Below are 27,458 nucleotides of genomic sequence, written 5' to 3' on the forward strand. Positions count from 1 at the left end.
GCTTAATAGTAGGCTGTACTCAAGAGTTCTCCTTTGACTCTTGGACATTAGCCAAAAGTGTCTATGGTACCGCAGCACCTTCAGTAGTGAGTCCCTAGGGGCCCAACAGGCCCGATACAAGTCTTAGAAGCATAGAAGCATTCAGCTACTTGCGGTACATGCAGCAGCACCCAGCCGGCCCCTAGTGATCCGAGATACTTCCAGCTTCCATGGTCGCAGCAAATCTATTTTCCCTGCATGGGAGGGAGAGGGTTGATCTTCAGGCTCCTGACCAGATCCCAGTGATGGTGCGTTGTCCTCCACAGCGGTCAGGGACAAATCTTGATGCGTGGACTCGACCCAGAAGGTTGCCATTCTTCACGCAATGGCCTGAACCTTTGAAAAAACCAGCAGCCCCTCCTGGCATATGGCACAGCAAGCCGTACTTGCGGTGAAGCGCAGACTCCTCCAGTGCAATCACCCACATCATGGAGGCCCCTCCTGGCATACGGGGTCGCCGCTAGTGCCTACACAAGGCTTGGCGCACTTGTCGGCAAAATCACTTCAAAGGTGGCCACTTTGGCACACTGGGTCACCGCAACAAAGCAGTACGTCATGGCGCTCCCCGCACGTTGCTCAATGCACAGCTCAGTCATCGAAGGCCCTCTCCTGGCATACAGGTTCATCAAATCACTCTTGCACATGGACAACGATCTGATCGGTGGATAAACATCTTCTCTCATATCACACAGGGAGTCCTCTCAGTAGAGCTCCCCAGTGGCCCTCGCTCCCTCCTACGCTCTTCTCTTCCTCACATAGCACACTGGTCTTTGCAAGCAGGCAGACGCTTCAGGGCACGTGGTCTTGGTTTCCCTAAGTTGTTGTCCCCCACCCAGCAGGGAGACTAGAAGGCCTTGGCCCCCAGTCCTGTTCACAGGCAGAAGCATTGTATAGCTTCCACTTCTCCCACAGCCCATCTGGCTGCTTAGCAGATGACAAATGTTGGTGTCTTATCCTCCCTTTCTTATAGTCCATTTCCAGACACCAAAGTTGATTTAGGGTCTGGGTCTTTAAGAAGTTTTATGGTGGGGTTCTGCTTCTTTTGAAGTGTATACTTTTCTCTCTCTTCCTCTTGAAAGGCTGTCTGTCACAGCAGGAGAGACTCTAAATCTTATAGTGCTAAAACACAAGCCATGATAGTGACTAGAGTTCACACATGGATGACAGCCACAGTGATATGTGCATCAAAGGTTAATCCCAGGCTTCCAGCCCTACTCTTTATGATTCCCTCATCAGCCCTGTCTCCTTCCTAAGATGTGTCCAGGCCCCTTCTTTGTAATCTATCACTGAATCAAAAGGCAGCATTTTGAAGTGCACAGGGTCTCTCTCTCCCATCCTCCAGTGTGTTCCACCCTGCTCACAGGAATGCAGCAATCAACAAATCTGTCTGGGGGATTCCTCTACTCCTCATTTCTTCACCAGGCAGGCCTGTGTTTCCCAAAATGGAACTGTTGGTCTTCCATGAAATGTAAACTAGGTAATATCCTTATTCTGCTACATGAGTAATCTGTTATTTTTTCCAGGAAGGACCTCGTGGTCACGATCAAGAAATGGCATTATGCCTGTGACCGACATACATAACGCAGCGCTACAAGTCAGGAAAACACAGGATTCTAAAAGATTAGAAAATAATTCAACACCTAGTTTGGAATTCCACAAAGCACAAGCTTGAGAAAACCCCATGCTTGCCTGCCATTTAAGGGGCAAAACACGTGTTGGGTGTATTATGATGAACTGTTTTTAAATTTCGAGTGTCTGTGGCAAGATTTATCAAAGTGACATAACAAGAATTGAAACCCTCATACTTGGGAACAGTGCATGTCTGATATCCCGGATAACCACAAATGGCATCTCCAAGGCACATCATCATGAAATATGGAAAATAAATGTTTGTTTTCGCTTTGAATAATTCTTTAACCAAAGACCTCTATCTGAGTGATCATTAAGGTATATGAACTTTGAAAATCTCTTACTTAAACCAGCAAAATGCTCAATGTTTTCCATACCCTACAAGCCTGGTATAAACAACAGAAAAGCATATGTTCTTTTCCTGGTATCCTCTAAGGCTGAGTCTTCTGCTTCTCTAACAGTGCATATGCTGTGACATGAAAATGTATATTTGTGTTCAGCTCCTTTGAAACTAGATAAAAACCTGCAACAAATATCTATCTGAATAAAAACTGAAAGAACATATATTTTCTATGCCGCCATCTTGTCTGCACCAACTGGAGGTACAGTATTTGAACGAACGGGCTCTAGTTGGCCAGGGTTTGTCACATGCATCACTTAAGTGATCATATAATGAAGTGCGATGCACTGATGTGCTGCCCGCGTGCCACAGGCAAGCCCGTCTGTGCTCGGATGGTGCCAGGGGCCAGAAACCCTGTCCAATTGTTTTCTCAGCGCTATTGCTCTTTGTTATACATGCTCCATTCCTTAAGGACACCTCTTCAGAAGCCTAGCTTTGAGGGTGGGAGGGTTGTATGATGTGTGACACCCCCTCAAATAAATGCATGTGTGGCTTGGTTGTTGGGTCGGGGGAGGGCTGAGTCGGCTTTGCTACCTCTGCGTCAGTTTTTCTTGTCATGAGCCAAGAATAAAAGTCAAAAGAGTGACCTTTGATGTAAATGGGAGAGAGAGAAAGAAAGAGAGAAAGAGAGTGAGTGAGAGCGAGAGAGAGAGCGAGAGAGAGCAAGAGAGAGCGAGAGAGAGAGAGCGAGAGAGAGAGAGCGAGAGAGAGAGAGAGAGAGAGAGAGAGAGAGAGAAAGAGAGAGAGAGAGAGAGAGAGAGAGAGAGAGAGAGAGATGCATCTGTTGGCTGGATTCCAAAATGTGAAACTGGATAACCTAAAATCACAACTGGATTACCTGCTTGTCCAAATTGTGCAATCCTAGGAAAATATTTTATTACACAGACCCTCCTTTTCCTTTATTGTCACATATGAGGGCCCTTTTGAATTCTTGGGTTCAGGATGCGCACTGGACAGGCACCTCTTATTTTTGAAATAGTATACTGTAATATTGCTCCATCTATAATGAGAATCTAGGTCATGTATAGGGTTTAAATGGCCACTGACTTGCCTCTTAGTTCACTAATGGTATTGTCGTTGGGGCGCGAGTCAAAATATTTCTAAAAACTATCACTCTTAATAAATTTCTATCTACACAGTGATATAATTGGATGTATAAAGGTGAAATGCTTATGCCTGGTAAAAAATAAACTTTTTTTTTTATTTTGAAGAGATTGTATCATATTTTCACTTTATGTTTGTTCAATGATCTACATGCCAAACGTTTTCATGGCTCGGCTCGTGCATGGATTCTTAGAGCCAAGCCAAACCCATGGCTCAGTTCACCCTTTTAATTTAACTGTATGCCCTCCTCTATTTGCAACTTAGGTTTAGTACATGGGACCATCAGTCACTTCATAAAATGATTTGTAAAAGGTGAGCACTAGAAGCAAGTAGCCCTGCCCATATGACCCGTTTTAAAAATTCTATCATCAAGGCTTCCTGAAGCAGAGATGAAGAGAAGTCTAATTTTAAGGATATGTCCTACCCAGCTTTTGGTAACAAAACGAAATTGTGTGTTGTTCATTATTTGAGGGTCTATGAATACGGGACCAAATAATTACATAGAATGGTACAGGTAAGAAGTTAATCTCTCTTCAAAAGCCCTTTAACCCAGTTGCTTTGGCTTCTCTAGCGAGATGGGTTTGATGGTTAACGTCTGTGGCTGGAACCCATGTTTCTAAGTGTGGGACTCATTCAGTACAGGCAGCCATGTCTTCCAAGACATATTCTCCTTGGTCTTGCTTGGAGGACATAATGAAGGCAACTGACTAATCCTCTCAATCTATGTTTAAGACCTTTCATTATACGCTTACTGTGAATGTTGCTTCTGTTGCTGAGAGACAGCTTTGAACAAGCATAACCTGAGCCTCCAGTCCTGGAACAGAATAAGAAATTTTCTAACTCGCATCAAGAATTTTCAATTCTATTTAGAAGATAGAGGCAAGGATTATCCTATCCATAATCACAAAAAAATTATATTTTAATGATTGATATGTACTATCATTGTGTGCGTTTTGAGTGCCCACAATGGTGTATATAGTTGTTTAAGTGAACTTTTGAGTTTATGGCAGAACTAACAATTTAGTTCCCTTTCAGGCGCAGAACAGAACCAGAAATGTGCGGGCATACTGGGAAGCCTTTGGGCCCGTGATGGTGTGATAGCTGTCATTTCATGAGCAAGGGCAGTCTGATCTGATCGACATGTGTAGGTCAAAGTAGAGTTGGTCGAGACTCGCTCATGTTCGATGGAGGAGAGCTGTTGCTCCACAGCTGGTTATTGAACTTTGAGAATGCACTTTTTTTTGTGATTGGATATTGATTACAAAGAAAAGAGGCAGTTAAATGGAGCCATTACTATTTGAAGGGGATGCTGCCTTGTGATTGGTGCTTTGGTGATGACTCATTTTCATGTTCATGGGAAATGTAATTGTATTAAATGTTTGTAATGGCTGTTGTATGTTGCAGTAAAGAATTGAGAAACATAATCTTTATCTCCATGTCCTTAACAGAATAAAATCCTGTTGTCTGATTTACAGCTGTTTATCAAACAGACATGTCTGAGGGAAGTTTTGGAAGTGCCAAAATAGATTTAGATTTAGGGAGATCCATGGTGGTTTTTTTTATAATCAAATGTATTGATATTTAAAAGAAACCACAAAATTACATTGGCAGCAAAATCAGGCACATTATCTCGATGATAAACAAAAGCAAAGATGATGACAGAGACTTGTGTATTATGCTTCAGAGTAGATTCTAGTGCAAGGTTATCGCGATACATATGAGCACGCACACCACTCAGGACAATAGATTGAACTATTTACCCCAAATCTTTTTGAATAGTTCAGGGCAGCCCCGGGCTTCGAAGAGGGGTTCCTCCTGGGCCCCGCACCAATCCACTCCCCGCCTCCACCTCCGTACAGTAGGGGGCTTGGGAAGTATTTGTGGTATGGGTATGGTATAAGAAGGCTTGGAGCTGTGGAAAGTCCATAGACCAGAGCTCAAACTGGTACGCCAGTTCGGACCAGCCACCGGAGAACCAGTCATGAACCACCATAAGTCACATGGTCAGGTAGCAGAGGTGAAGATTAGTCACACCCATGCCACCATCATAAGGAGGTATCTGACAGTGAGCCAGGGCCATACGCTGCCTCCCGCCTCTCCCTAAAAACCAGATGAAGAGGCCATCAATTTCGCGGAACCAGCTCCCCGGGAGGAGAAAGGTTATATTTTGAAGAATACATAAAAAGCGGGGGAGAACCCTCATTTTAAAAAGCGCACTTCTGCCAAGGAGATTAAGAGAAAGGGACTGCCATCGCTTGAGGTCTGACTTGGCCTTGGTAACCAGGGGCGCAAGGTTAAGGCCCATTCAAGTTCTGGGAGCAAGGTGACCCAGACTCCCAAGTATTTGAAGGATTGCCTACGCAAGGGAATGGTTGTTTGCCAGTCGAAACATGCATGTGACGGGTGGAGGGGAACCAGAGTGGATTTCGCCGGGTTGAGCCATAGGCTGGAATCTTGCTCAAAGGCGGAAAGGACATCCAAGCATTGTAGGCTGGAGTCCTCGGGATCCTCTAGGAATAGGAGGACGTCGTCGGCATAGAGGGCGACCTTGTCAATCTGGTAGGGGTCCCAGGCCCATCCCCAGATGCGGGGATCTTGCCGTAGGAGAGAGGCCAAGGGCTCCATTGCTAGCACAAATAAAAGCGGTAAGTGTGGACAGCCTTGGCGGGTGCCCCTCTGGATGGGGGATGCCTCCGAAAGCACGCCGTTAATTAGGGCCAATGCTTCAGGGCTAGACAATAGAACTCGGATGAAACGCTGAATGGGAGGCCAAATCCCAACGCCTCCAGCACGTCTTCTGGATAGCTCCAGTTAACTGTATCAAATGCTTTTTCAAAGTCAATGAAAAGCAAGGCCAAGTACGAGGTGAGCTGATGGCGGTGTGCGAGGGTGAGGTGGAGACGGCGTATGCAATGCCGGGTACCACGGGCAGGGAGGAAGCCACATTGGTCTGGGTGGACCAAGTCATGCAAGAGGGGGCAGAGGCGTTGAGCAAAGGCAGTGGCAAAGATTTTCACCTCGGTGTTGATGAGGTAAATGGGTCGGTAGTCTGCGCAGGAGATGGAAGGTGGTTGTGTCTTCGGAAGAACCACAATAGTGGCCACGTTGGACTCTGGGGGGAAGTACCCCATGTCTACCACATGGTGAAACAGATCCACCAGGTGCGGAACCAACAAGTCGTGGTAGGTCGCGTAATATTCCTGAGGGTATCCATCCGGCCCTGCCGTCTTACCGGAGTGCAAGAGTGAAATGGCCCCTTGAATCTCCTCCCTGGTAAGGGGAGGTCCAGAGTCTCCGAGACTGCCTGGGGAAGACGGAGCAGTTGAGTTGTTGTCTCTGACAGCAGTGCGGCTAGGGAGGCCTCAGGAGGTCGGACTGCATAAAGGTGGGCATAATAGATCCATGGTGTTTTAGAATAAAAAAGGACAACCACATTCCATAACCTGATTATACACAGTTTTACTGCCAACTTGAAGAATGGGCTCCAGAAAAGGTGACAGGAAGAGCTGGTGAGTCCAGTGAAGTTGGTGCCACTGCATCGCAAGGACAAGGAGTATGAATGCATCAACATCGTGCAATTACATCATATTTTGTGTTTTGTTTCATAAATACCACCTGAAATAGTTTTGAGAATTGAATCATTTCATAAGTAATTACTCTTGAGAGGTTCTTATTCCCCTGCTGCACAACACTGTTCCTCTCCTGCCTCATTTCTCTCCCTCTTTGCTACTGTTGATTGGGCACCCCTAACATCTCTCCTATCTATCCATCAGTTTCCTCCTGTCATGGTATTGCTGCAACATCCTTTGCCAGCCTGTCCTGGTTCTGACCCACATGGCGCAACGCCTTCTTCTCAGCCAACTCAACCTCAGATCTACTGACACTGCTTAAATAATCCTTCCTCGGTCAGCACTGACTTTTGCTCTTCTACAACACCCCTTATTTTCTTATATAGCAAAACACTTCAGGATGCCTATGTGTTCTGCTCTGCATTAGTTCCAAGGTGTGCACTTAGGTTGTAAAATTAAACTTTTGAAATTTACTTCCAAACCTTTTTTTGAACTAAAATGGCCAAATACAATGTAAATATTCCTAGTAGAATCATGTATTAAGTGTTACTACTTTGATGGGGCTATTAAAACAAAATTATTCAGGAGGAATATTATCGTTAATGTCGTGATTGCTGAGAATGCTAACCACAAGCTGGAGGCATCTGGAGCCAGATTTTCGACGGCTTTTAGTTGTTGCAAACGAGAAATCAGCTCGTTTGCGACCGCTAAATAGCCTTTTCACATGGTTGTACACCTGGCCCTATGTCTGATCAGCCAACACAAACAAGTTCAAATCCAGGCAGGAATAACTAACGTATTCATCCTTCTAAGGTTAAGAAATTGAGGTCCATTGACTAGGCATTCGCAACAGTTAGTTCAAGTGCTTTGAAATGGGAAACTGCATGAGATAAAACAAGCATTGGTAAAGGCAACACACCTTGTTTAAAGCTGCTAACACATTTCTGCATGTCTGTATTTGCATGGGGATGTACATTAAAGGCAGACCTACTGGTTTTTCCTATGCTTGTTTCTAAATAAATTGACATTAAAATAATCAAATATACTAAAACCAGCGACATTTGTAACATGTATATACTATATACAGTCATATGTAACAAGTACTCCTTTAAAAGTTGTAGAAGACAACAGAAGATATAAATTGAAAACATCTACAAGAACCAGAAATCATATAAAACTTGAAAGTTTCTTGTGAAAGATGGCAATAAATATTTGCGCAATACTGTACAACATGGGATTCTAACAGCAGGACCTTAAGGGTTTCTCTGTGTACCTGGTAGAACTAATAACTTGCTGTCCTTTCCTTCAGCATCCTGCTGCTGTTCAGGTGTGTCCTGCTTCTTCTCCGGGAAGCAGCCACATACCTGGGAGACGGTGTGCAGTATGGGTGCGATATTAGAGTCTACCTTGCAGGGCAGGGGCTCCGAGTTTAACTTCTTCATCTCTCCGTCGCCTCCTGCGGCATTTGCTTAATGACTGTACCATGAATGCCTTGAAAAATATAACATGTAACTCTGTTAGCAGTACTTGTGATCAGAAACAAAGATTTGCACACAGTAGTGTTTAACTTTGTATTTGCAACAATGCTGTCTTGTTTTAACTAAATATGTGGACATTCTGATCAGTGAAACACCAGACATGGAAGCACAGGTGGGAAAATTTGAAATTCTCTTTAAAACTAAAATCTGGAAAAGAGACAATTTTACATAGAAAGTACATACAGGAAGAGGTGCACGACTTTTAAAGCGAAATATCAGACAGCTGCAAACCGTACTAGTTCATGGGAATTTCTGAACTTGCTTTTATGCAAAACTCAGAGTGAGGCCTAAAGTGGACAACAAACCAAGTACGTGAGCAGAAATAGCAAGTAGGATGCATAAGTCATTAGCAATAGAATTATTGGTATGCTATGTTATTCACATCTTAGAAGGCCATCAATCAATCTGAATGAGCTTTCATTTGAAAGTACTTGTTTGTTGAGTTTGGTTTTGTGAGCTTGGTAGATACAGTGTTATATTGTGATGTAGTTGGTGTGTGTTAGTGTGATGGTAAAACTAGTTAGATCCAGGACGATCCTTGTAGTGTTTTAGGAGGATAGGTGGATGCTTCAGAGGAATTTCCTTCAATTTTCTCTACGGTACAGTGTTTTTTACTGTTGCTCAAGAGCCTTCTGCATTTTACTCAAGTACTGTAATACTCCAAACCAGTTACTAGGTGGTCTTTGAAGGATTGTTGGTTTTGTGATATCTATAAGTCACTTAACTCATCTACCATGGTCTTGTTCATGTCTCTCTTGGACACTGAGCACCTCTCACTAAGTAGTTCACAACTATTCGTCTGAACAGATGCACAGCAACCGAAAAAGTCAAATCAATAGCCATAACTCTGAGTACCATAGCTCCCCCTGAAAAGGAGGTGGCAACGAGATGGCCGACTCCTACGGGGGTGCTGGTCTTTGGGACAAGGGGGCTCCAGTCAAGGTGGTCTGTGTCCAGCGCCAGTGGTCTTGTGCGACATGGCATCTGTGCCAAGATTGCGGATCACCCAGAGTGTGGACCACAAGGTTGAATTCCTCCCGTAGCCTTCTTTTGAGAAAATAAGATTATGATAAGGAAGCTTTGTTCAGGAAGAATGATCCCTTTAAGGGCATGTTATAAGACAAAATCCTCACATTAAATGCAGTGAAGGGCTCAAACTCCCTTTTTTTCTTTTTCCAAAAGGAAGATGTGTGGTCCAGTGATAACTATTCCAAGTTGGTCAAACAGGAGCACCCACTTGTCTTCTTGGATGTAAGGAACCCTGTAAAGCACGATTCCTCACCTCACTTGTCTCTCAGAACAAGGCACTCAGCAACCGGAGAAGATCCCAAATGCCAGAACAAGGATTTCACCTTACATGATGTTGATATTCTGCTGGGAAAGCAATTGGTAGAAGAGATCATTCCCCCTACAACTCCCTTATGTAATCAACAGAAATCTGTGTTAAAGCTTTTAAGCAGTACCCCTATGGAGATATTGGTCTCCGCCTTGGAAATTTCGGACACACCTGATTTAGAGTTACTTAGGAATCCTTCCTGTAATTTGCCTGGTCATTACATTCAATATTCTGAATCCCTCAAATCCTTTGAAAATGTTTTGTCATCCATTCTTTACTAGAAAACGTTGTTAATAATACTGATCATATTCAAGATACTCTTTTAACAATCCTGAAGGTTTTGGTGGTGGTGAAAGAAGATGAAGCCTCTTTAAGCTGGTCTCGCAGTTGATTAAAAAAAGCGAGGGTGGAAAGCATCTGCCTAGTTTGAGCATAGATGTCCCTTGCCATGCTCCCTTGGCAAAGCCCAAGCACAAGGATTGTGGGATACAAGTTAGAAGACTACGCTCTATAGGCGTGGATGCCTCTTCAAGTATCCCCCATGCCAAACCCTCTATTAAAAATTTGGGAACCCAAGTTGGCAAACCTTAGTGCGTCATGCAAAGCAGATCCATTAAAAAAAAGAGGATGATTTGTCCAAATGGAATTGGTTGGTCAGTACCCTTAATTGTACCAGTGCTTCAGGTCCAGTATTCAAACTCTATATTTAATACCAGCTTAAAAAGTGCTTCTTGGAATGCAGCTGGTTTATTCAATATACCCAACAAAAAGTATATTTTAAACACCCTGAAAGCTGATGTGACCTGCGTCCAGGAGACCAGGTCGACTTCTGATTTTGCTGTAGATGGCTATTATGTCTTTAGTTGTAGTGCTTCTCCCTCTAAAAGAGGTCACGCTAGGGGTGGTATAGCTATATAATTCAATAATAATTTCAACCAGCATTACTATAGTACTTTTTTCTTCAGGCCGTAAAAATCATTCCAACTCGGAGAGAAAGTGGAAGGGATCATATTTTAATTGTAAATGCTTACATTCACCGGATCCGCTTTATGATAAAATGCTTCCCGCACTGTTTTGCTTCATAAAAGAAGTTACGGATCAGGGGGTTGATACCAAGGTCATTCTAGTTGGTTATATGAATTGTAAACTTTTTAACTATGCCATTGGCCTATTTGCAGATGTAGAAAGCAAAGAAGCATTATAAGTTCCACTCCTCCAGTTTCCATAAATAATAAAAACAGATGAAAGAGGACTGGTACTCCTGGATCCACTAAGAAAAATTGACTGTGTGATTGCTAATGGTACATTTAATCACAATGTCCCTGCTTCCTTCCCCCATAAAACATCAACTGGTTAACTCACTGTGTCTTATTCAGCCTTGAGTCTGATTTAAAAAATGTAGACAGCTATTTTAGTGACTGTAGAGTTCTTATTTTCTCCATAGAAGTTAGGATGGCATTAGTGTGGTCGTGGAAACGTAATGAGGCCATCATGAGTTTTATTAAGAGCTCGGGTAGATCCCACTGGTTCCCTGACAGGATTTGCATCTAGCAGGGCTTCTGGAGAAGACTGCTAGTAACATAGGTACCTGACAACCTGTTGTTATGTTTTTCCCCCGTCATTTTATGAAACAGGTTGTAAGTAGGGGCTATTGGGCTTATACTAGGTCACCTCAAAGACCTTCACAATTACCCATCCTTATCTTGAACAAAGAAATAAATAGGCTAATTAGCCTCAATGTGTCTCCTTCTCATTTGATAGAGTTAAACTAATAGCACTTTTGAGGAAAAGAGTATGACTAATGGCTGGTAAAATAAAACAAGAGTCACGTCGTAAATGGATTAATTTAAGAGAGGCCATATTCTCTAAGAATTCAAGAAAATTCTGGGATTATTGCGGACTGCTGTGGAACGAGGGTAAGATCCACCCCTCACCTGTTCCATGAAATAGCTTTATCTCCGAGCTATATGTGGCCAACTCGAAAGATGTCTCTTTGGGAGGTCCTCCTCCCCAGCCGTGAGATGGAGGCAGTGAGTAATGGGCCACCCTCTAGGGCGAGATCAAGACCTCAATCTGCTCGTTTAGAATTTCTGGAGCGATGGGTCCAGATGAAGAACCAATCTTGGTTTTAAAAAGTGAAACCAAACGTTTTGCAACTATTTTATCCCTGGTCTTTGAATATTGTTATGACTAATCTACAGTGCCCTCATCTTGGACCAGAAGTGTCATTATCCCACTTCATAAAAAGGGTGACCATAATCTACCCAATAATTATCAACAAATTGCATTGCTAGTTGCTGTGGGTAGGTCTTCTCAAAGGGCCGCATGTACAACCGTTTTTAGCGGTCGCAAATAGCGTATCGGGCCGTTTGCACCTGCTAAAAAGGCATATAGCATGTATCAACCCTATTTTGCAAGTCAGTAATCTGTTACCCGACTCGCCAAATAGGGTTTGCGAGTCGCTATAAGGAAGGGGTGTGTCATGGGCATCCCTTCTTAATAGCGAGTCACAGGGGATGTACAATTGTTTTGCTACCGGAAAGCAGTTGCAAAACAATAGCAGTTCACCACCTACTTCAAGTAGGTGGTAAACCAGTCGCAAATGGGAAGGGGCCCTTCCCCTTTGTGATTGGAGGCAAAAACGTTTTTCAAGAGCAGGCAGTGGTCCCATGGAACCGGAAACGTTAAATATTTATTTTTTAAATGCATCCCATTTTCCTCAAGGGAAAACGGGCTTCATTTAAATAAAATTGTAAATGCCTTATTGAAAAAGCAGAAGCAGTCACGGGCATCACAAAAAAAATCTCAATTTGCAAGTCGCAAAGTGAAATGTGGCACAAAATGCCTACTAGACCCTCTTCAATCCTAAGTAAATGAGGAATCTATAATACCATTAGGACAGACGATTAAGGCACCATGGATAATATTACAGCCCTGCACCTTACTGCAGAAAACGTGTTAGGCAGAGCTTCCCCAGTTTTTTCCGCTTTTATTAACTTCAATAAAGTTGATCGTCCAACCCTATTACACTTATTTATTGCCTTGCACTCTTCTACTAGATGTCAGGCCCTGCTCAGAGGTTGTCGAGGCCTATCCATTGTGATCCCAACAAAAAATGACTTGAAGCAGGGCTGTTTGTTGGCCCCGCTGCTGTTATTTTCTCTTTACATATCCAGTCTACCGGTTGTACTGAGTAACAGTTCGGGATATCCTTCGAGTATTGGCGGTTGCTTGGTGGCTTGTTTGTGATAAGCAGATGATATTATAGTTCTTGATCTTACGTCTAAAGGTTTAAATACCCAGCTCGCTGCTTTACAGCTGAATGCATGGGCTGATTTCTTGAAAATTAACAGTTCTAAACGCAAAGTCTTATGCTTTGGGGCAAAATTCAGCATAACTACTCAAATTGCTCCTACTATCTTGGTGAAATGAAGACAGTTAATTCTTATACATTTTAGGGGAAATTGTGTAGAGCACTTTAAAGGATGCAAATATATTTCTAACAGTATCTGTAAGACTAAATCCCAAGCTAAGGGGTTGGGTGCGTGTTATAGAACAGAGAGGCGGGACGTTTTTCCCACCTTCTCACTATATACAAATCCAAAACCCCGGCTACATTTTTTTTTTTCCTTTTTATTGACTTTTCATAAACAGGTTACAATATCTTTCAATGAGAATTACAGTATTTAGGGCCAGATGTAGGTAAAACTTATTTACCGATTCTTAATTACCGATTTTCCCTGTTTACCTGCCCCTACATATCAAATGCCAAATACCGGTCGGTAACGGCCGAATTCGGCCGTTACCGACCGGTAAAACCCTACCTACATCTGGCCCTTAGTACTTTCGATTACATAGCACGTACTTTAGTCGCACAGTGTACTTTACCAGATATTAGTTTAAAGTAAACAATAACAACATAATCAGTCAACGTCCTGTATAACACAATATTGGTTGGTCATTTTACTTCTTTGAGTTGACGTGTTGCTAAAGTAATGCATTCAATGATATTTAGTTGGCCCCAACAGTTAAAAACGTATATAATCATCCAGGTGCTTCTGAGTTTGCACTTAACAGATACACAACGTAAGGGGTCCAAAAGTCAGTTGGTTGTGAAGCTACAGGCAGTTCCTCTGCATAGGTCTCATGTTTTGCCTTACAGTAGGCCAAATCACGCAACCAGTCTTTCTTATAAGGCACCTTTTTCCCACCCCAGCAGATTGATATTTGTTGCTTGGCTAACAGCAGTGCCATGGCCACTAGTTTACGATGAACACTGGGTATTGATTTGAGAAGGCCAAGTAGACATACCACTGGAGTGCATGCAATTCTTATCCCCACCATCTCAGTCAATGTGTCTATTATTTGTTTCCAATATGACGCAATGGGCTCACAGATCCAAGCGAGATGGAGCAAATCTGCTTTGTCTGTTCTACAACGTTTACATATGGAATCTTGGCTTAACCCATACTTATATAGCTGCTGTAGGGTATGGTATGCCTGTTGTAGGTATATAAAATGTATGACTTAAGTTACAGTTGGAGGTAAGTTTATCTAATAAACCACAGCATACTTCCCAGTCTTCTGGCGTGATTTGTGTATCTAGCACTGTGTTCCATCTCTTCCTGGCATTGTCCACTGAGCATGTAGTTTCTTCTGAGCGGTATTGTATAACTTAGTTATCAGGTTTCTCTTGTCAGTGCTTACTAGCATAGTTCATAGCGACAAAAACTCGGGTGGTTCCCGGGGGAACCTAGGATACAGCGCTTTCATGGCCGCTCTTAATCTATATAATATATAAACTTCATCAAACTGCCACTACGTCTACCAATAAAGTCATCTAACAAGATGAACTACCCAGTTGGGAAAACATCGCCCAGAGTGCGGAAGCCTGCTTCCTGTAGTATTGTCAATGCACCAGTTTCGCCTGTGGCAGATAATGAAGGGTGGTGAAGCAATGGCAGCCTAGCTACATATATTGGATATTTGCCTGCACGTGATGCGAGTCTTAAGGTTTGCTAGTTTGCGCTTATGTAGCAGTATGGCGTTAAGGGGAGTTGGATATGCATCGTCTGATTCGATAGCCATGTGGGCAATGAAGCTGTGGGGTTGTTACCAGTATTGAGCGAAATGAGCTGGGGCACATAAATAGTATAAATACAGATCTGGAGCGTTAAATTCCCCTTCTGCATATGGGCGAGTGAGAGTTTGTCAGCTTATTCTGTGTTGTTTGCCTGACCAGGCTAGGGTTACCATACAGAACAGCTGTGTTTTAAAAACTTCCAGCCTGAGGGGAATAGGCATGTTAACAAAAAAGTATAAAAATTTAGGGAGGGCAATCACTTTCATTACTGCAAGTCTGCTGGCCAGTTATAAGGGGAGCTTCACCCATCGTGCTATCTGGCCTCGCAGTTTTGTAACGGCCTTCCGTAATTCAACCTGATGACTACTTCCGGGTCTCTGTCCACCCAGACTCCCAAATATTTAAGAGGCGACACGCACCATACCAGAGGAAATTCTGTTTTGTGGGGCGTGGTTGCCGGGGTCAGGGGAAATACCACTGATTTATTCCAGCTTATGGTTAAACCTGAATACTATCCAAACCGAACATATTCTCTTAGTGTGGCCTCCAAATGTGTGCTTGGATCTCTAATGTAAACAACCATATCGTCCACGTAAAGTGAGATCGCTAGAGGTCAGAGACAATATCCTAGCGCGGTGCATGAGTGTTTCTGACGTATGATGCAAGCTAGGGGCTCTAGAGCAATGGCAAATAAAATTAGGGATAGTGGGCAGCCCTGGCGTGTTCCTCTGTGTATATTAATTGGCTCGGATTTGAGACCGTTGACATGGACCCAGTCTACGGGTTTTGTAAATAACAATTGGATATAGTTTAAGAACGCTTGTGGCATCCCCATCCTGGCCAGCACCGTGAACATATATGGCCACTAAATGGAGTCAAATGCTTTAGCTGCGTCTAGAAAAACAGCAGCCGCGGGTAGCGAGGGGTCTATCTGATTTAGTACTGCAAATACTGTGCGCAAATTGTACGTGGTAGATCGTGAGGGAACAAATCCTGCTTGATCTGGCAGCACCAGGGCCGGCAGAAGCAACTGGAGCCTGGTAGCGATGACTTTTGCCAGAATCTTAATGTATGTATTGATTAGAAATAGTGGGAGGTAAGAGTCCGCGTGCTCGGGTTCCTTATCTGGTTTTAATAGGGTTATTAAAAGCATCTCGCGCAGAGAGGGGGGGCAGGCATTTTTTATCGTATGCTTCTTGATACATTGCCAGTAAGCGAGTTATCAGTAGGTTAGTGAAGGCTTCATAAAACTCGCCTGGGATCCCATCACCACCCGGTGATTTGCCATTGGGCATTGCCCAGATTGCATCTCCCACTTCTTCCTCAGTTAGTGGTTGAACCAAAAACTCCCTTTGGCCGGGCAACATCCACGCTAATGTTATGTCCTTTAGATTAGAGTGCGTTTCATTCGTTTCAGCAGACCCTCTCACCCCGTATAGCTCTGCATAGTAGTCCACTAAGGCTTGCAATATGTCTTGGGATGCGTGTACCTGTGTGCCTTGTTGCATTCTAAGAGTTTGAATGAAAGAGATGTCTCTTGTGCCCCTGATTTTAGCGGTTAGACTACGGCCCGGTCGTCCTCCCTCCCCATATGCTCTAGCCACCCATCATTTAGATAAATATCGGATCTCCTGGTCGGTGTATTCTTGAAGGTGTGTTTTTATGTCTGCCAGTTTTTACGGTAAACATCCTTTACAACAAAACTTTTTCCACGCAGTACCTTTACAACGCAGGAATTACAACGTAAGTCGTTACAACAACTTGCGCTGGAGGGCGCTGTAGGATAGGGAATAGTTTAATTTACTATCCAAAACCTTCCCTACTATCCACGGGGACTGGAGATGGAATAGTAAATTAAACTATTCACTATCCAGCGCCCCCCAACGCAAGTCGTTGTAACGACTTGCGTGGTAAAACCTGAGTTGTAAAGGCATGCGTGGAAAAAGCATGCGTTGTAACGACATACATCAGTTTTTACGGTTTGGGGTCATTTTCATACGATGACTCAAGCTCCCGGAGCTTTTGTACAAGTTGGGCCATTTGAGTACATAATCATTTTAAAACGTCGGCACTGAGTCCAATAAGAGGTGCCTCTAATAGTGGCCTTGAAGGATTTTCATAGTGCTTCCGCAGAGTCAAAAGACCCTGTATTTTCGCCGAAGTACTGTATAATTGTTGTTCTTACATCATCCCTGAAGACCGAATCTGTGAGGGCAGAGGACTGCATTCTCCATTGAAATGGGCCCGGGACATCAGTAGGTAGTGTTAGTGACAATAAAACAGGGGAATGATCAGATAGCGTTTTGGGTAGGTGTTTGGCCTCACCTATCCAGTTACTCATTGCTCGGGTTACTAGCCAATAGTCTAGCCTAGACCACATGTTATGTGTAGTGGATATGAATGTACCCTCTTTTGTCCTTGGGTGTCTTAGTCGCCAGAGTTCCCATTCCGACATTCCCACTTTGAGAGTTTTGAACGCTTGTTTGATCAGGGAACCATCGGAGCCAGACCTGTCCATGTTTAAGTCAAGTGGAAAATTGAAATCTCCTCCCCATATGATCGTGGACGGTTGCAGTTTGTATAGTTTGGTAAAAATGTTGATATAAAGTTCAGGGTCACCGAAATTAGGCCTGTAACCATTTATTAGCATAACATTTGTACCTCTGCAGTTGCCCTGCCATATAACAAACCTCCCTTGAGCATCAGATTCTGAGTAAGTAGTAGCAAAGGGGACACCTTTTCAAACCAGTGTGAGCACACCTCTGTAATAAGATGAATATAAAGATGCTTTTTTGTCATGTGCCCAACGTGAACCAATGCTAGCTGCCGCTTGTGGTGTCAGGTGTGTCTCTTGGATAAGCGCTATGTCGATCTGGTGGCCATCAAGGTAATCAAAGACCTACATCAGTTTTTTAAGAATCTTCAGCCCCCGTACATTCCATGTAATTCATTTAAGTGTGTGCACTTTATTGTGTGCTGAGAAGGCCTAGCTATCGTAATGGGGCGAGTTAGTGTTGCAACTTTAAGCTTTTCAAGTAGGTGCGAGTGTCGAAGTAAAGGTGTAAGAACATTCAGTGACTTCAAATTAAGAACTATAGAATAGGAAACCCCTCCCACTCTGGCGAAATAACAGTGCCAAAAGCCATACCATCATGAATAAAACATTTCTTTTTTAACAATGAACTCCCTCGCAATAGCAGAGGAGCACAGTGTATCCAAAACATGCAATTAAAGTAGGCGTCTACCCTGTTCGGGAGGCGCCGGAGCACTTTACTGTTCATTATACTGAAGGGGGCTGGGATTATATCTGTAGGGCCCAGGACATCTGGACCAGTTTATCGTTAGGGGTAGGTGTCTTATGCACCTCTATTTCCTGCGTCCACACCGTGTTGCATACGTACCATTTGGAATGGATTATACTTCCTCATTGCAAGAGTTAAACATGACTGTTATATTTTCGTTATTGTAACTTATCTGTCTATTCAGATCGGTAGAGTCATTTATTCGCCCTGGGTCTGGGAGTCATCTGCATCCGCATCCTCGTTCGTGAAGGGTGGTCTCAGCTTCTTGGCTTTCATTATATATTCCATGGCTGCTTTAGGGTTGTTAAAAGTTAGTGGCCAACCATCTTGTTCCACTCTCAAGCGAGCCGGGTACAACATGGCATATTTTAGGCCCAACAACTGAAGTTTCTTTTTTTGCAGGCCCAAACTCACATCATACGACTGAACTGACATTGTAAAGTCCGGATAAAAAGACACGTTATTTCCATCAAACTGAATGGGTCCTTTCTCGTGCGATAAGCGTAGTACAGTGTCCCTGTAATTTTAAACATTTCACCAATATTGGGCATGGCGGGGCTCCGGTGTGAGGAGGGTTGGGGGGTGGGTGTTCACCCTGCAGGGACCTGTGAGCCCATTCCACCACGAACACTGCTGATTAATCCTCGCTGCTGTACATTTTTCTTATAATTTCTTCCACATATTGTTCCATTCGGCCAGTATTGGTGGATTCCGGGAAGCCAAGAATGCGTAGGTTACTACTACGCGAGCGCGCTTCTAAGTCTTACATTTTTGCTTGGATGATGGCCAGTACTTTATCCATATTTAGTTGTTTGATGCTCAATGTCTGGACGTCATCTTCTGTGGTTGAGATGCACTGCCAGTGAGCCTGCCATCCTGTTTCTCCAGCTTTTAGGCCATTTTGTCCATGCATGCATTCAGCGCATCTATTTTCCCATCAATAGACAGGGGACTTTATTGCATGGCCTGCAAGTTGGCCTCCATGGAGCCGCTCGACTGCTATGGTGGGTCTTGTTCTGAGTCCGAATGGGCATGCTGTGTCGGTTTGCACACTTTTTTTTACTCAAAGGTGAGACGAAATTGCTGCTTGTCAGTTTTTCCCATGATTAGGATGAGCATGTCTTGTTAAGTGGCTTATAGAACTGCAGGTATGTTCTACTTTTTCCTCTTACTTGCTCTTCTCTACATCCTATCGGCCAGCACTGCTTCAGTATCTCCAGCCCCTTGAGCCAGCACCGTCAGGTACAGGTACCATAGACTCAGCGCCACCCAGAGAAGGTCTCGTGGTACCTGCCTACGCAAATGATTGTGTGCGCCTGCCGCTGTACCTGCGCACCGATATGGTTGGCAGGTCCCAGGTAGGGTCTTACCCCCTAGATCAGACCTGTAAATGCAGGTGTCTCCCTACTCCTGTGATGGTAGTCGGCCCACAGGAACACCGCTCCACAGGTATGTACAGTGTTATTAGCTATCGGACAGGTAATGTCCAGTAATTTTCCCTTTGGGATTTATTTGTTTTCTGGCTAGTTGTCACGCTGCTTTAAGTAGCACTTTTGTCCTTATTTTGTTGCTAGTGCCATACTACATCTGTGGCTGTATCCCCCGCAGTGTGGGTTGCCCTGAACCTCGTTGTGTTATTTGGGGCCCTACAGGGCCTAGCACAGTCCACAGTCCGCGGGCCGGCGCCTTCCGCTTTTGACATACATCGCGGGCCAGTATGCGTTCACCTCCTGAATGCTAAGATAGTCCACGGTGAGAGGGGGGAGGCAGCACCGCAGCAGTACTGCTCCCAGCCTCCGATAGGCACTCAGCTGGCCTCTGGCGTTCAGCCAGGTGCCACTGAGCCCAGGACAGCGAAGCGGCCTCTCCTACAAGATTGCGGCTGCAGGTTCAGGCGCCAAACCACACCTTTCGCTGGAGTCCGCGTTGGTAGATGCGGCCCCCTTTTATCACCGATTCGGGTTCCACAAGCCGACCGACGGGTCCAGATAGCCAGCGGAGGCCCCAGGCTGCTCTACAGCTCCACCGCAGCACCGCACTCTCAGTCCGCCTTTATGATAACATGCGTGAGTCTGCCATTTTTCGCCGTTGTTATGTAGTCTTGTCTGTGCTGCGGCCCAGACAGCTCCTCATCATTCTTTTTCGGGGCAATGGGTGCAGGGGTAGTTCGCTGTCATTTCTTTTGTAGTTTGGGCCCCCGATGCCTGCGACTGGCCCGGATTCTTGCTGGATTGATTTCCCAGCCGGCATTGCTACGCTAGAGCCATCTTGCCATGGGTTCAACAGCACTCCATCAAAACCCCAGCTACATTATTGTTTGCAGTGGAATTCACTGATCATGCAAAATGAGGTTTCTTAGACAAAATCGAAGGGCACACTTTGAGGAATTTGGGTGGATGTAATACCCTGGCAGCAATTGCAGCCTTAAGACATTGGGCTAAAAAGTTAATTTGTGCAAGGTTAGGTGGGAGGGGTTTGTTGGGTCATCGTAGAAGCATAGAAGCGATTCTAACTCATCAAGGAGTAATATGTGGAAAGAGATTTTGTAATGAAATAAGAAAAATCCATGTTTGTAAGAACTTTTTCATATGCTTTAAAGCTTGTTTGACCTAGACCAGAGTCTGGTATCATCGGTGTCTGTAACCCAGTTAAAATCTCATCTCAAAGTGACCTCTTCTTACTTAAAGTTTTGCCTGGACAACAATATTTATGGTAAAAAAAGAAAAATTTGAGATGGCAAGGAATTGGGCCCGTCCGGCTGGCGAAGGCCCCCTATTCATACATCGGGATGGAAAGAACCTGAGTAAGTTTCAATTTACGGCCGTGATGCGCCAGGGCCTTAGTAAGGCCGGTTTTCACGCAGCGTCCTTTGCCCCTCACTCATTCAGGATCGGCGCAGCGACCTCGGCATCGCAGCATGGCATGCCGGAGGACAGGATCCAGGCCGTAGGCAGATGGCGTTCCAGGGCATACAAGTCATACGTATGCCCACACCTTGTTTAAAAAAAAAAAAAAAAAAAGCGGGTGGGGGGTAGCAGTCACTCTGGGTTGCCGCACGGCAGGGTGCTTGCCCTCTAACCTTACCCGGTGCGCAGCAGGCCACCTTAACTGAATGCTTTCTCTTGACAGGGGGACGCCCGCGGCTGGTCTGGGTGGTGGGACATTCGTTCGTGTCCAGAATGGAGTCTTGGTGGCAGCAATCAGGCCACAGGGCAAGCAGGCCCAAAGCGACGTACATCCGCTGGATAGGGCAACCGGGCATGAGATGGGAGCAGCTACTGCCAACGCTGGACGGCCTCATGGCAGACTCGGCATGGCTGCCCGACGTCCTGATCATTCACCTCGGGGGCAACGATCTGACCCGACTGGGGCGCAAGGCGGTAGGGCAGGCCATTCAGAAGGACCTGACCAAAGCAGCAGCATGGCTGGGCCCCACGACGGTAGTCTGGTCAGAAATGATCAGCAGGAGGCACTGGAGAGGTGCCGACTCCAACAAGGCGGTTGACAATGCGAGGCGAAAATTGAACATCGCAATGCACAAGTTTTGCTCCACCAATGGCCTGGAATCAATCCGCCATGGTCTCATCCACCCGGGCCGGCCCGAGCTTTACGGCCAAGATGGGGTACATCTCTCCGAAAAAGGGATGAAGGTATTCTGGGATAACTTGTGGGGTGCGATGGCGCTCGCAGGTTGTAAGTAATAAAAAAAAAAAATAGGGGAGGTGAGCCGCGAACCAGGTGCAGGGGGGGAGCCGCAGAAAGACGCGAGCCTCCCTGCGGCGTGGCAGAAATCCTACACTGGTTGGCCAAGGAAACACCCCGGCGGGCGGTGTGTAGGAGGATGGCCACTCACTTTTGAATGCCGCACGGCAGGGTGACGTGGCCGCACAAAGGAGGGGAGTAACAGGAGGAGACGGCACTCGCGGCCCAGACCCGGCCGGACGGCAGGGCGCAAATGGTAGCGAGCTGGGGACCTAACTCCGGACAGATAAGATCCCCTCCACGACACGCAGAAGGCGTGGGCAACCAACCACTGGAACACCAATAGACTGACAAGGAACTGGTTTTTGTGCAAGTGCCATTTTCGAACTGAGGAGTGCACAAAAGACTGACACCTGTTATCACAAGTTGGTGTCAGAATTTGTAATATGTCTTGTATGATTGATTGGTACAGTTCGCAAATGGAAGATTGCTTAACCAGTTATACTTTTAATATGTCTTTTATGATTAATAAACTGCGGCCAACAACGACCACCACTAAGAACAGTTATTGTTGGCTGACATTATTTCCCAGCTGTGGCAACAACAGGATGCGGGCCGGTAAGTGCCCGGTGTTTGGGGTACCCACGGAATGGGCACGTGCGAGGGTTATTGCAGAGGCCGCCGCACCCCCCCCGCAGGGGGGGGGGAGGCTTGAAGGCCGGCGCCATAATCCTCGCGGTGCCACCAGTGGGGAAACTGGTTCCGGGCGCCCAAAAGCGCCCAGGAACCAGCGGAAGCGGGGTGCGCATCAGCCACCCCGACCGGAAGTGACATTTGACCCGGGCGCCCCCAAGGGCCGCCCAATGGTCAACTTGGCTTTATTTGAACCCCCCAATCGGTAGGGCTCACCTGAGGCCCTATGGGGGTTCAGGAGGATTTAAGCGCCGCCGCCCTCTCAGCAGAAGCACATCGCTTCGAGGAGCTGGGAAGAGCGGCACGACAACAACAACGACTGAAGCCCACCCACCCACACCTAAGGAGCAGCAAAGTCGCAGTGCTGGAAAAGGGAAGGGGCGTTTACGGAAATCCTACACTGGTTGGCCAAGGAAACACACCGGCGGGCGGTGTGTAGGAGGATGGCCACTCACTTTTGAATGCCGCACGGCAGGGTGACGTGGCCGCACAAAGGAGGGGAGTAACAGGAGGAGACGGCACTCGCGGCCCAGACCCGGCCGGACGGCAGGGCGCAAATGGTAGCGAGCTGGGGACCTAACTCCGGACAGATAAGATCCCCTCCACGACACGCAGAAGGCATGGGCAACCAACCACTGGAACACCAATAGACTGACAAGGAACTGGTTTTTGTGCAAGTGCCATTTTCGAACTGAGGAGTGCACCAAAGACTGACACCTGTTATCACAAGTTGGTGTCAGAATTTGCAATATGTCTTGTATGATTGATTGGTACAGTTCGCAAATGGAAGATTGCTTAACCAGTTATACTTTTAATATGTCTTTTATGATTAATAAACTGCGGCCAACAACGACCACCACTAAGAACAGTTATTGTTGGCTGACATTATTTCCCAGCTGTGGCAACAACAGGATGCGGGCCGGTAAGTGCCCGGTGTTTGGGGTACCCACGGAATGGGCACGTGCGAGGGTTATGCTCTACAGCTCCACCGCAGCACCGCACTCTCAGTCCGCCTCTATGATAACATGCGTGAGTCTGCCATTTTTCGCCGTTGTTATGTAGTCTTGTCTGTGCTGCGGCCCAGACAGCTCCTCATCATTCTTTTTCGGGGCAATGGGTGCAGGGGTAGTTCGCTGTCATTTCTTTTGTAGTTTGGGCCCCCGATGCCTGCGACTGGCCCGGATTCTTGCTGGATTGATTTCCCAGCCGGCATTGCTACGCTAGAGCCATCTTGCCATGGGTTCAACAGCACTCCATCAAAACCCCAGCTATATTATTGTTTGCAGTGGAATTCACTGATCATGCAAAATGAGGTTTCTTAGACAAAATCGAAGGGCACACTTTGAGGAATTTGGGTGGATGTAATACCCTGGCAGCAATTGCAGCCTTAAGACATTGGGCTAAAAAGTTAATTTGTGCAAGGTTAGGTGGGAGGGGTTTGTTGGGTCATCGTAGAAGCATAGAAGCGATTCTAACTCATCAAGGAGTAATATGTGGAAAGAGATTTTGTAATGAAATAAGAAAAATCCATGTTTGTAAGAAATTTTTCATATGCTTTAAAGCTTGTTTGACCTAGACCAGAGTCTGGTATCATCGGTGTCTGTAACCCAGTTAAAATCTCATCTCAAAGTGACCTCTTCTTACTTAAAGTTTTGCCTGGACAACAATATTTATGGTAAAAAAAGAAAAATTTGAGAAGGCAAGGAATTCCTTTATCTTGAAATATGTATTATTTATTTGTCCCACTTTGCAATTATATTACCGCACCTGTATGAGAACACTGTTCAAATAACAGCCGATGCCATATAGCTAATATTGTCTCCTTCTAATAAAATGTCTTGTATTCGAGCTTTTAAGTTATTTAATTGCTTTTTAAATCTGTATGGAACCTTTTGATGTAATTCTACATTTTTACATAATGAAATTGATTATACCATGGTGGGTTATTGATTTTATGGTGTTACTATATTTGGCAATACCATTGTTATTTATTATGTATGTGTGGTATTTTTTTCTTCATGTGGATCTCATTGGAGTTCCACATAAACTGACTTTTTTGAGTAGGTGTTTTTGAGACTGAACCATTATTGACAGTAGAGATGTCCTAAACAAACATTAAATGTTAGTTAATGAAGCTCTCTAAAACATATTTCTGGCAGTAGATACTCAATTCAGTTTAAGCTAGTAAACAGATTATTAAGTTTAAAGGAAACTTAAACACATTGCACACAAATTGACAGTATCATTAAAATATTAAAACTCTACCCGTCACAAAATTAATCACAGATTAGCAACATACTTCATTGTGGTGAGTAAAATGAACATAAAAATTACAGCATCACCAGTGATAAACCATGACTTTTTACTCACAGTTAATTTAATGCAGGCATACCGTGCGGTATTTAAACATTTTCTTGTAATTAGGAGTCCTCAAAAAACAAGAATACAGATTCTTCCAATGCAAGTACGTACAGCTGTCAGTTTTAGACCAATGGCAAACAGATGATTTTATGAAAAATAGGTTTAAATGTGGTTGCAGAAGCAGTGGAGTTAACCTGAAAGTTACACAATACAAATAATTTTAGGACATCCACACTACTTTAGTATGGTCAAGGAAGATTATTAGATTAAAAAAAATCTACATTTAAAGGAGTGGGACCGCGGGGCCCCCCTCCTGAGGCCCTTTTTTGCCCCGGGCACCCCATCCCCCGGGGCTTTGCCTCTTTTGTCATTTTTTTTTTTTACGGGAGGGGGGCTTGTTTTATTAATGTTTGGGGGGCCTCCAAGGCCCACCATGCCACGGGGACCGCCACCCTCGGGGCTTTCATCAAATATATGCGGCGGGCACACGGCCCCCGCAGCCCCGGGGACCGCCACCCCCGTTGCTTGTTTTAAAAAATTATATATTTCAACACCTGTGTGGGGGGCTCGAGGCCCCCCACACACCCCGGGAAGCACCACCTCCCCGGAGCATTGAAATGCTAATTTGGGGGTCAGTTACAGACCCCGGAGCCCCTGGGACCACCACCTCCCCGGGGCTCTGCATGTGATGGGAGGGTGGCTGCGCGGTCCCCCTCCTGGAGCCTGTGATGGCCCTGGGGACCGCCACCCCCCAAGGCCGGCTCCTGCATTGTCCTGGGGTGCCCACCCCTGGCAAACCGCTGTTTGCTATGGCAGGGTGGGAGCCGCGAGAATGTAAAATAGCAATATTGATCATTTTAATATGCCGGGAATGTTTAATATGACATGGTGATGCGCGCCCACTTGGGCAGTATTAGAAAATGTATGGATCGATTGTAAATTATCCGTTTGCAAGAGACATCAGCAATATTGCATAAACACACCGTGTTGTTGAAAGAGAGGTCCGTAATGTAAAAATGGTTTACTGAGGAACAATGTGGTTATGTGATATTGCGCAAAACAAACAGTCATGGTGCAAGTCTATGTAAAAACTACAAGTCTGTCTTTGAATGCACTACATCTGTAGTTTCAATTGCATCAGGTGTGATTTGATTTTAAAAATGGCCGCTCGCCAACAAACAAATTATCAGTGAACAGGAGTGCGAGAGCACTCGAAACACATATGAATTTGGATGGCTGAATAAAAAGATTTGAAAGAACCGCACAAGGCTTCGTACTTCTACGTTAATACTGGGAGAAGTGAAGGTATATTTGACAAGGACGGTCTTCCGAGGCGTCCGATGCAATGAAGCGGCTTTTGGTTCGGAGGAGGCAGTTTTGCAAGGAGGATTCTGCTGATATATATATATATATATACTACAAAAAGGCTCTTCACCTCGGTGAAGGTAGATGTAGTGTCCAAGGCGGCTATGTCTGCCGAAACGAGTCTAATCGTATGGAATAAAAACTATCCTTGTAACTTCATCCCACGGAGTCGGTGCCTGATTTTGTATGGTTGTAAACAGGAGTGGCTGAATATATATATATTACCTACTGGCGGTCGCCAGTAGGTATATATAGTTATGATTTTTTCTCTATGGGATTTTTGAAAATTCTATGTCTAATAACTTTGGCGTTTGTGGACGGAATTGGCTGAAATTTTCAGGAAAATGGAACATTTTGTTTCTGAGCAGCCCCTGAAAATTTGGGGGGGGTTCGTCAAGGGGGGGCCGAGAAAAAAGGGGGGTCCCAAAACGTGTTTTTAACATTGAGTTTTCCATAGGGCGGTTGGCCTCACTTTTAGCCCGAACGGCTGAATGGATTTGCACGAAACTTGGCAAAATTGTAGGGACTGGTAGCCCGATGTGCCTTTGCTAGGTCTCAATATATGTGTTCCAGTGGATTTTGAGAAATTAACGTTCAAAAAAAGATATATATCTGTAACAGCGGACCAGGCAGCGCTCCGGTTCGCGGACTTTACGCGTTACGGAGCTTTGTGAAGCGAAGCTGATTGGTTCTCCGGCGTCTGTAAACATTCCAAACAGTCCGTAGCAGCCGCCATCTTGTCTCTCGGTAGGATCGAGAGACAAGAGGAGGCCAAAGCGAAGGGGCAAATGACCATAAGGGGGCATAGTAGATCCTCCCTGACCCTCTAGGTTTGATGTGGAGGTTTTAAAAGGGCCCCGCGGGGCAAAAAAAAAATAATAATAATAATCGAACGGCTGAATGGATTTGCACGAAACTTGGCAAAATTGTAGGGACTGGTAGCCCGATGTGCCTTTGCTAGGTCTCAATATATGTGCTCCAGTGGATTTTGAGAAATTAACGTTCAAAAAAAGATATATATCTGTAACAGCGCTCCGCTTCGCGTACTTTTCGCGTTACGGAGCTTTGCGAAGCTGATTGGTTCTCCGGCGTCTGTAAACATTCCAAACAGTCCGTAGCGGCCGCCATCTTGTCTCTCGGTAGGATCGAGAGACAAGAGGAGGCCAAAGCGAAGGGGCAAATGACCATAAGGGGGCATAGTAGATCCTCCCTGACCTCTTAGGTTTGATGTACCATTTTGCCAAGTTTGGTGTAATTCCGTTTAGCCATTCAGGCTGTAGACGTATCTAAATGTCCTATGGAAAATTGCATGGGGAAAAAACATTTGAAAGTGTTGA

At 45.1% G+C, this 27,458-nt stretch overlaps 1 protein-coding gene across 2 annotated transcripts in view; it reads right to left on the reverse strand.

Moving 5' to 3' along the window:
• Positions 1 to 27,458, reverse strand: part of LRP2BP (LRP2 binding protein) — a 339,402-nt gene that overhangs the window by 282,104 nt on the left and 29,840 nt on the right. For both annotated transcript variants that reach the window (XM_078678933.1, XM_078678935.1), the window contains exon 2: positions 8,015 to 8,232. In XM_078678933.1, coding sequence (XP_078535059.1) covers positions 8,015 to 8,183 — 169 coding nt within the window. In that variant the 5' untranslated portion in view covers positions 8,184 to 8,232. The remainder of the gene's footprint in view (positions 1 to 8,014; positions 8,233 to 27,458) is intronic.

Source organism: Lissotriton helveticus, chromosome 2_2, assembly GCF_964261635.1.
Source record: "Lissotriton helveticus chromosome 2_2, aLisHel1.1, whole genome shotgun sequence".
Taxonomy (NCBI): Eukaryota; Metazoa; Chordata; class Amphibia; order Caudata; family Salamandridae; genus Lissotriton; species Lissotriton helveticus.